The 10,906-nt window shown below is 41.6% G+C and overlaps 1 protein-coding gene across 1 annotated transcript; it reads right to left on the bottom strand.

Moving 5' to 3' along the window:
- Positions 1–4,576: 4,576 nt before the first annotated feature.
- Positions 4,577–9,424, bottom strand: LOC120902363 (CD109 antigen-like). Its single transcript, XM_040311061.1, is given in 13 exon segments — positions 4,577–4,768; positions 4,846–4,999; positions 5,072–6,288; positions 6,348–6,647; positions 6,710–7,148; positions 7,222–7,339; positions 7,341–7,426; positions 7,486–7,741; positions 7,809–7,894; positions 7,959–8,227; positions 8,290–8,965; positions 9,022–9,217; positions 9,294–9,424. Coding segments are annotated over 13 exon segments (3,948 nt in total). The 5' UTR covers positions 9,356–9,424; the 3' UTR covers positions 4,577–4,679.
- Between the last annotated feature and the right edge of the window lie 1,482 nt (positions 9,425–10,906).

Genomic DNA, 10,906 nt, shown 5'->3' with positions numbered 1-10,906 from the left:
TCAAGAGACTATCGAGATTTGAATCTTGACAACATATTTAACTCATTTGCGATTCAACTCAATTCAACATGCCAACTAATACTTAAAAATTCTGGTGCGATTCAACACATTCAACAACTCTGTGCAGACTGGACACATTCTCTTTTCAAAATCAAACCCTAATGAAATAATGGAAAAAGTTAATAAAAGAATATAATTTTGGCCGTTGCGTAACCGTAAACCGTTGTTTTGCACAAAAGATGATGTGAAAAATGTGGTATTATAATTGTTTTATCTCCCTTCCATTCCCAAAACGCGACGGTTGAATCGAAACGGAGAACAGAAGTACAGCCTGAGTCTCACTCGGGCCAATCACTTAATGGGTTAAAGAAACAATTAATCTTGAAGAGACTTCATCTAACAAAGGTTTCACTGCATTCAATGCAACTCGCTCGATGTTACTGAGAGTGCACACATCTATTATTTAATTATTCATTTATTATTTTTCATTTGTTTACAACAGCGACGTTGTAATCGAATAGGTCAGCGGTCGGCAAACTTTGCGACTGAAAGAGCTAAATTCTGCAAAAATATTCGTAGAGTTTCGCTTCTAGAGCCAAATTTGTAATCCAGTAGCAAACATGTGTGAAAGTTCTATGCAATATATGAACTGTCAAGAGCTGCCATCTCGATATCAAAGAGAGCCGCTTGCGGCTCACGAGCCTTACTTTGCTGATCGCAGGAATAGGTGATTAGAGTCATTAAATGCCGAATGGCGGGATTTGCGGGCCATGAAGAGATTGGCGGGTCATTGGAAAGGAGGCAGGCAATAAACTATGACTGGATGTGAGAGTTGCGCGTTTTTAATGAATGATTCAATACCGAGCAAACGGCATCGGAAAGGATATAAAGAAATACTATTCGACCGTCCATGTAAACGATGATTTAGTACTCACGTTCACTAATAACTATTAAATGCTCGATTTCAATGGAAAGTCACAGTTACATTGCAAAAAAGTGAAACCTTCATTGATTTCCATCTCTCAAGCAAAGTTATTATTATTTATTTCTCATCTCTGCCCGGTTTCTAGATCACTTGCGCCAAAAATGGAAACATAATGAAAGCAATGATTTTTTAATTAAATTTAGCCGACAGTTAAACCTGTCTGCCAGTTTTACATGCAAATGACGAACGAGATACAATCGGGAAGCGAAAACTTTAATCGAAAAATACAATCATTCTGTAAAAGTCCCCCCTTTCGCACATCCAATTCTTGGAAGCCGTTCCCGTCGCGTTGAATCATCGTTTGGGGTGATTTTATTTTTGTCGATGTAATAGAAGCATTTCCTGCTTACTCTTTTTTTTGGCCCCTTTTCTCATCCCCATTTCCCTGCTTCCGCCTGTTTTCTTCATCATGTTCATGATTCAAAGCTGGTGAAAAGACTTACACAAGGTATTTATATGCAAAACGATTACAAGCGTTCCTCCAGTTCACCGTTCCTCATCCGTTCGCCCAGTTAGTCACTTTACAGTCTTTCCAATCATTCCAGCAACCCCCGGTCTTTGGAGCTCTTTGCGAAAGAGGTGAATCAGTCTCGGTGTGCAATGCTTTACCCGGGGTTTGAGATAGTGCTGGCAGGAACGGGAACGGGCAACTGGTACACTGATGAGGCGAGCGTACCGGCGGGAGAAAATTGCAGGAAACACACACCGACACCTTGATGAACGAAAAGGCGGACGTAAAAAGTTTTGCCACACTAGCTCACTCCAAAACCTTCGGTTTGAAGCTAAAGGATAGGAGGAGCTAGGAATGAGAGGGGAAGCTTTTCCTGTTTGGGAAATGGTAAATCGGTACACACGGAGCAAAGCTACCCGAGCGCAAATGTGTTGTGTATTCGTGCCTTGCCGTGTTGCGTCACTTTTGCTTTTGCGCTTCCCCGTGCGCTTAAGGATTCTTCAGGTGTTTTCAATTTGTAATTTTAATGTCGGAATTTGCCGGTTTTATGGGAGTGAGGAGGAGCATTTCCAAAGCAAGGCAGACATGGAAATAGTTTGCCTTTGGACCGAGGCTTATTTTCTCGTCGTTTGATTGCGAACGGTCCTGTGGTGCAGTTGAAGATTGAAAATCGCTTTAGCGAGCGAGGCGCAAACGGGAAATACTCCGGGTTGGAAAGAAAAGTGCCTGCTCATGCTACGGCATACTTATCCTTGAATCTTTTGCCATTGAAAGGAAGATTCCTCTCCGGTTGTGCTGTTGTGTTTTTCTCGCATTTTTCCCCCGTCGACGCTACTTGAGGGAAATTTCAGACGAAAATTGGCTACCCTACAGGGGTTTCCTAATTTCCAGTAACTGCAGTTTTGTACACCGTAAGAAGCTTCCGAGAGCCTTTCTTCGTTGGGGTGAAAACCCTTCGAAGGGGGAGGGGAGGAAGAATGAGGTCCAAAAATAGATAACGCGGGGTGAAAAGAAAAGCGGAGAAAAAAAGGTAAATCCTTTGCTCCCGGTGAATTGAATGGATTGACCGGTGGTACGATTACCCATGGAATCGTTCCAACCGGATGAACCACGGTGAGCACGCGTGGCGTAAGTAAGAAGAGATTCGACAAAGACTGCTACCACTGACCTTCTGTTCTCTCTCTCTCTCTCTCTCTCTCTCTCTCTCTCTTTCTCTCTCTCTTTCACTGAGTCTCTGTTTTCCCTGTATCCGTTGGATGGGAAGGATTTAAAAGCGATTCGTTTTAATGGTTGATTGAATTTACCGGCATCGGAATAAGGGGTTTTAAGAAGACGAGCACTAAGACCAGCATGGCCGTGTATGTGTGTGTGTGTGTTGCAGGCAAAAGAAGCAAAATAGGAAATGGCAGAAAACGAAATCTATGTGAGCTGCATAAAATTCATTTCACCGGTGAATGGGTCGGGCGCTTGGATACCGGCGCAAATGCTTTATTGGCGAGCAGCAGCGGTTCGTCCTCGATCGTTTGAAGTAGTTCCGCCGAGTCAGCTCTATGTTTGGGTGTTTGAGGGGGTAGGATAAAAGGACTGGGAAGAGAGCTAAACTTAAAAGAAAGATTTTTGAGGGGCCCAAAACACGTGGAAGTGGAAGGCGAAAGGCAAAAAAGGCAAGAAACTAAATCGAATTATCGTAATTGTGTAGTGGCAATTCCGAATAGTTTATTGATATCGAGATAAGATGGTTCGCTGGAACGTGCTCGAGCAACCCGCCCGGATGGGATGATTTATTCAAATTACTTACCTTACGTTCTGGGACACGCAAGGGATGGTTGGGAGAGGCATCGTTTGGTGAAATCGATTGGTTCCGGTTTGTAATTAATATATTAGTTTTTTGTTCGCATCTTTCTGACTTTGCATTTGACTTATGGCTTTGGATGCTTATGAAGGAAAGGGCAACGGAATTTGTTTTCAAGTTAAGCTACCCGAAGAAGAAAGTAGCCTTATTATAAGCTTTAATTTTATTTGCTTTTAGGGTAATGAAATAAGTAATGTTTTGAAACCATTTATCGCTTTTATCGTAAACATCGCTTATTGTCAGTGTAAACCAGTGTGTTAGTGGTAATATGGAGGTTAGCGATGGAATTATTTGCCGAAAGTTTATGATACAGCTTAAACGCAAGGCCACACCGAGTGTAACACATTGTAGTAAGTTAGGAGATAGTTACGGTCGCCATGTAATGTGTTCGATTTTGAATATGGTCGCCATGTAACGAGATGAGCGTACATACGGTACAACTGTACATCGATCAACCAGTACCGTCGCGGTAGGTCAGTGTTTCGCTGACATGTATCGAGGTAGAATAATACTTTGTTCGAAGCGGTCTTTCCGACACTAGATCGTCCAGGCGATCATATAAACCCTGAAGAGGTTTCCTTTACTGGAAGCGTTGGAGTTTAGAAGCCTTACCTTGGGTAGAGGGACATAACTAATCTCTTTAAACGAGAAGTGAATAGATGTTGGATGGGCATAGTCCTATCCTGATAGTCCGAACGAATCTGACTTGCGATGGTCGGAATTGGTTTTATTTATGCTCAAGATAAGATATGGGTTTCGTACATTTGGTTTTGGAGTGTGGTTTTGTCCTTATTAAATGTTATTGTTATTGGTAACAATTTATAAACTGAAATGGTGTGAGGGGTTTGTCGGTGTGTGCAAATGATGCGGTTTTACTGTATTGCGAAAGAAGGTTTCAACTATTGCTGCTCAAGAATAGATGTTTTCGTCGCTGAGCTTTTAACTTGCTTTGCGTTCTCGGTTCACCTAGTTTGCCTGCAGTAACGCCAGGTTTGCGTTATTATTATGCATCTTTCGGGTGTTTTCAAGAAGTGTGTCACAATTGTTTTTATATGAATGGTGTGGTCTGAATTCTTCCGGTTGCTTATGGTATGATCTGATATGCTGAGTGTGTTATAATGAATGTGTTGCAATAGTGTGATTTGGCTTTCCGAAGTGTGTTACAATGAGTCCATAGCTGATAGTGTGGTTTATAATAAGTTCTGTTTTGCAGATATGCTACAACACAGTGAAATGAACTAATGTCAGTCTTTGTTGGTTGAACTTTAAATGCTTCATAATTGCCACGTTTGAAATTGTTGGATTTACAAGAATATATTTCATTAACATCCTTTTATTAACATTCTTTGCCTTAGTCGGTAGGACATCTCTTAGTAGCTCTAACTCAGCCACTATTTCTTGCACTCTGTTGGGCAGTCTTCTTCGCAGATTTCGCAAACATTCTGCTTGTCCACTTCGTACATTTTGATGGCGTTCTGATCTATAAGAATAGTTCAAAAGCACATAATGTTATACTTCCCTTGGCATTTCCACAACTAATGTTCATCAGCTACTCACTTGTATCATAATAGTCATACACAACCACATACGCCGGACGCTTCAGTGCCACCTTGAAGCGTCTGTAGGCGGACACGGTGAAACAGTTCCGCTCGGAGCCCATACTGTTGTAGTACAAAACGACCGAAGTGCCACCGTAACGATTTTCAATGTTCTGTAAATTAAAGGTCATGCTGATTGATTGATTCCGACTATCCGACAATTAAAACATAAAAAAAAATCTTACCTGAATTGGATTCACCGTCGTCTGCTCACTGATCGGATTGTGATCGACAACGTAACCGCTCGGTAACGTCACCTCGACCAGCGCCATGTTTGATCGACTTTCAGACACTGTAGGGATGTAGTTGGCACACACATTCAGCTTCAGCTCTTGGTCAAAGTTTGTGATCTGTTTCTGTAAGTCCAGCTTGAATCGATGCTCAAAGTTCATGAGATTCAAGTTATATCGATAAAACACCTGAAGCAGTCCAGCCCCAATACCCCCTACGTGGATTTCGAGCTTCCTTACGTTTTGTGTAATGAGCATGTGTTGTGTATCGCTGTCATATGATGTAAAACGGAATAATTCCCTACTAAGCCTGTACTTAATTCGAACATCGTAATCATTACGACTAAGAGCTATCTTTTTCGCTATGCTGGACAGAGCTTTGAAACGCAAATAGGTATTTTGTTGCCCAGAAACACTATTCAATTCGCTTCTATGATTTACTAACCAACGCATGATTGGCAAAGCTCCTAGCAACTTATTGGCCACAACATGCGATAGAAGAGCAAAAGACGTTGCCGCTACGCTGTTTGACGGGTTCCAATATCGTTCTGCTCCATTATTGGTAATGGTTGACATATCGATCAGCTTTTCGAACGCAGCGTCTTTTAGCCTGTGCCCATACAACATCATCGCATAGGTCACTATCGCCAAATCATTTGCACTTGTGATTAAATCCAATTGATCGCTCAGAAAACTCATTCCCTTTTCTAACACCACAGCGTGCTGCATTTTGGCGCTTTCGTTCTCCAGCATGACTGCCAACACATACGACGTTAGTGCGACGTCACTGCGTTTATAGTGCAGATCAGATTCGGTTTCTTTGAAACTTCCGGAATGGTGCTGTTGTGAGGCCAGCCAGTCAAATGCTTTCTCAAGTTTACGCTTATCTTTCCAGGACACATAAATGCTTACATTATGTAACGCGTTTACTAGGAATGCAGTATCAAACACCTTATTCCGCCATGAACCATTGGAATTGAAGCATTTCTCTAGACGTATATAATGTTTGGATAGTGTTGCATTATCGTCGGATGATATTTGATCTGATGACCCAATAGCAACCAGGTAATTATGAACAGCGAAATTAAGTGTGAATCTTATGCCTTTGCTACATTCACTCCAATCAGTGCGAATATCGTTCAAGTTGTCCTTGACAGTGATAAGTAAGTTAGCTGTGGGAAAAAATAAATGAAGTGTGCATTGTGTTGTCAATGTTATGTGCATTACTCACGATTGACTTTTAGCTCGATCTCTACCGATCCGTTGTCGGCGTTTTTGGGGATGTTTGGGAACACCGAAAACGTTCGATTCTGGTACGTGTTCATGAAAAATCCGAACGATTCCACTCCTGACTGTACCAAGCTTTCTGGCGTGACCCGTATCACCTTCTCCAGTGCATCCTCCGCAATTCCATTTGCTATAGAGGCTTTCACACGAATCATCATCTCACCGAGCTTCTTTGCTTTCACCAGGAATGAAATCGGCTTCCCCACCTTCGGTAGAACGCTAACCGATTTGGTGTAGCTTGCGTCTAGAACCAAATTATACATTGAAGATAAGTAATTCAATGTCGTTATCCCCATTGATACCTACTAGCAATCGAACGTCCTATGAACTCCATCTCATTGTTCTCATTGTACAGCGTCACGTCAACGGTGTGCTCTTCTTGAAGGCTGCTGATAAGAATAAATTGTATCTCAATCGCCTCACCTCGCTTGACTGAATATGGCAAGCTTTCCATAATGACAAACGGCTGGACTGTTGTGAACTCGATCGGTTTCTTAATGATACCCAACCCGACGACGGGATCGATCGAGAAGGCCGTAAGATACCAAGAGGTCGTAGTATCCGGCACAACCTCAGTCAGCTTGAGACTACCAGAGCTTTCAATGGTCACATTCTTCCAAAGCCATGACTCCACGAACTGTTTCCTGACCACCGTTTGCTCCATTTGCTGTCCATTGCGCTCTGATTTATGATTGTAATTTTGAAATAAGAAGTCATCCAGTGTCCTGGCAAACAGTCCCATGGTCTTTAAAAACGAATCATCCATTATATCCTTTTAAATCCTCACTAGATATATACGTTGGACTCTTTGGACTTACGTGAAACAGGTCGAATTCATTTGTATCATATGAATAAAACCCGTCAAACACCTTCAAGAAGTCTTCCCAGAACAGGTCGTGGTTCTGGTTGAACAAAAGCAAGGCTTTGTCATAGGCGGCCAACGTACGCTCCTGGGCGTCCAGACATGCGCAGCTCGATTTGTCGTCCCGGCTTGATCTCTTGCTCGTCAACGCTTAAATCAAACTGTTTCCACACAACATGAATAAGTGTTACGTTAAACAACATGACATACAATTGCTTACATTATTGCGAAGCTCTTGGAAATCGAGGTACATGTAGTCGTACATCACAGTGCGGCCTGCTACGGTAATGATAAGAATTTTTGCCTTCGGAATCATATTTTCTGTAGCGTTCAGTTGCAGCTGGTACGTCGTCTCCTTGTTTGGAAGCATGAATCCTGCATCGACGATGTTGCCCTTTGACACGACATAATACACGAAGAAATTCATGCGCTCCGTGCACGTCACCGTGAAGTGGATCAATTTGTTCCGTTTAATGCTAGAACGAGTCAGGTTATGTTATACATTACACTAACAATTTCGATGTGTAGCAAGCTATAACTCACGGTGATTTCAGCTCCAGTTTGATGAAAGCATCCGTTTCTATCTGACTTACTGCTTCGTAATAGTAGAATCCATCAATAGAGTCGAACTGCAAAAGAACTGACCCTTCAAGATGCTTTGTCAACCATTAAATAATCATTCGAGATACATACGTTAACACCGAGATGTTCAGTACCCTCACTTGGATGCAGCTCAAGCTTAATCAATCCATCGTTATCACTCGTTGCTGTCGTTTCGAATTCTACATCGGTAACCTCCACCTTACCGGTAATGCCTTTAGCCGGAGTTCCATCATGGTGTGTAAACTGAAGCGCACATTTGAACGGGAGTCCTGGACGAAACTGAGGATTTTCTTTGATCAATTCTACTCGGTACGCATACCTATATACCGTGATTTGTGACTGTTTGACCACCGTACGATCTGTTAAGAGATATTTCTTATTTAATCACTGTTAGCTACGTTATCTCGAACACGATTCTTACTTGTGCAGTGCTCGATGAACGTCACCTTCACTCGCACATCCTGCTGATCTGCATCCATTGCAAAATTGTCAAAGCGCAATTTTACCTGGCCCTTTCCGTACACAGTCAGTTCTTTCTTTTGATCTATCATATCCTCGTATAGGTACAGCTCCACCTTGGCCACTCCTTGCACTGGCTTACCAAAGTGATAGTACGCTTCGATTGTAAGATTTAGAGCTTGATGCTCTTCCAGTGGAATCACCGATGGCATGACCTGCACGTCGAACGTTGAAAACACATACTCCTTCACCTCAAACGTCTTTGACACAAGCTCTTCTCCCTCGACCTGCACCAAGATATTCCAGACTCCGAGCATTGGAGTAGGCGCTATCTGTAGATCACCTTCGAACACACCAGTATACAATTTCGCCGTGGGCCATTTGCGAACCACATTACTCTGAGGATCTCGGATAGTTACATAAACCGACTTGACTCCCGCTGGCGGCTTTAGCTCCGTGTCTAGTACGATCACACGGAAGTTCACCGTATCGCCAGGTTTAAATACGGGCTTATCGACCTGTATTGCCCCCGATATCGATTTACTGAGATACACCAGCTTTGCCTCCTTGTGAAAGCTGAAGCCTCGCTGTCCATCAATGGTTATTTTGTAGTCTCCAGTTGACAGATTATCTGGAATCTGCAAAAAAGAGCAAATTAGTTGTAAATCTGGTAGCTTTAAAGTACTCTTCTTACACTGAAACTGATCATCCGGATGGAATTACTTCGCACATCAATCAACTTGGTAACGTTCAAAACGCTTAAACCATTATCAGTTTGACCTTCCAGCCTCACCATCAAGTCCATCTTGCTTGGATTTGAGTAAAAGTTGCTGATCGTCAGTGTGTAGTTCTGGTTGTCCCGGATGAATTTTGGACCCACGAAAAGAAGCCTTAAACAACACGTAGTTTCCAAATTATTTTCAACTGCATAAATTCGTAAAGCACTTTCACCGCGTTTGTTCTTACCCATGAGCAGCACTTATAAAGATTATCACCGTTAATATTCGCGACCTTATGAGCTGCCACATGGTTGGTTTGGAGGTTTTGCGATTTTGCGCCTGCTTCGGATGCAGTCTATCAATGAACTGAAACACGGACGGTATGCATCTCTATCGGTGAAGCTGTGTTGTTGATATTGGGAATTTCCCGCTCGCAAATCATGCTTCATGCATAATCTTCTTCAAGACCTTCGTTCGATAAGAATAAAACCTTTAATGCTTCTCTTTAATCACAGCAAAAAATAAAAGCAAAACATACAGTTACTCCTTGAAAGACTGTTACAGTGTGATTACTGTATTGATGTTAACAAAAACAGATACTGTACTTCTGTTGGTATTAAATCTACAGTAGTAGAGGCCCGATTATCTGTAACAAAAGTAACGGTCCGATTATCTGTAACATGTACACGGATGCTGGGGTGATAAGCACCGTACTTATGCAAGGTGTCATATGTGTTCTCACGGTTCACCAAAACATCGGCGCTGAGTTCCGCGTCGAAATGGAACGCCAATTATAAGTGGGCATGTAGCGGAATGAAACCTACAAAATAAAAATAATCTTTTTGTCAAGCTAAGTTTTTTGGATACCTAGGGATTAAACTAAAACAAATGCTATTGTTTAACTTTCTAATAAATTGTATAAAAGTTAGAAAGAATGTAGTTTGACATCATCAAAAACATGCATATTTTACGGTATTTTGTGGATTATCTTTCAAATGCTGTACTAAAAAAACTAAAATATAATTTCCCAAACCAATTTTTTAAGAAGGATTTAAGGAGGTTTTTGATTCAGCATGATGGGTTAATGCTTAATGCTTAAAAATATGGATTTCGCTTTAGTTGTCGGAAGGAAAAATATTTTCAATATCCAAATCTGTACCAAAAACACCAAAAAAGACTCAAAACGTTTTAAGTTGTGTTCATTGTAATTACACCATTGCCTGTAATATAGCAAAAATACTTGGTGCGGCCGAGCGCCACCACGAAAGTTATGATCAATTGCTTGTTAAAAAAACAAATATCCTAAAAGCACAGTATTTTTGAAAATATACCCATGTATAATATTCAAGAATTAAGAGCTGCAGTGGCATAAATCGAAAGAATAATAACACCAATCAAACATTTCAAATTTTAACATTAATGCGATTATGAGTATATGAGTTTATGCGATTTCATATTTCATTCAATTCATTCAAACCTGTCCCGTACAGAGTTATTCTGGCAATTGTTTCAAACTACTCTACGGACAATTGGATGGTAGAATTTACTGTGGCTCATTTAATTGATGATACGAAAAAAAAATTGCGAACCCCTAGTACAGTAGTCAACTTGAACGTCTGAATAAGGCGGCGCTCTAGCCACAATCGAACACGACATCGAAGATAAAGAATATATGGGATTTGACATGTACGATTTGATGACCATGGTTATTCGGGAGGGAGCGAATAGGTTGATTCGACCTAAGAGTGCGGGGGAATCGATCTCGCCGTGGAGAAGCCGGAAGATAAAAATGCACTGCGAATTTCGACGTTGTTTGCTAAGTGTTTCGAGTCCGAGAAGCAGACATCGTTGATGGTAGAA

Source organism: Anopheles arabiensis, chromosome 3, assembly GCF_016920715.1.
Source record: "Anopheles arabiensis isolate DONGOLA chromosome 3, AaraD3, whole genome shotgun sequence".
NCBI classification, from domain to species: domain Eukaryota; kingdom Metazoa; phylum Arthropoda; class Insecta; order Diptera; family Culicidae; genus Anopheles; species Anopheles arabiensis.
This window is presented reverse-complemented; position numbering and strand designations above follow the sequence as displayed.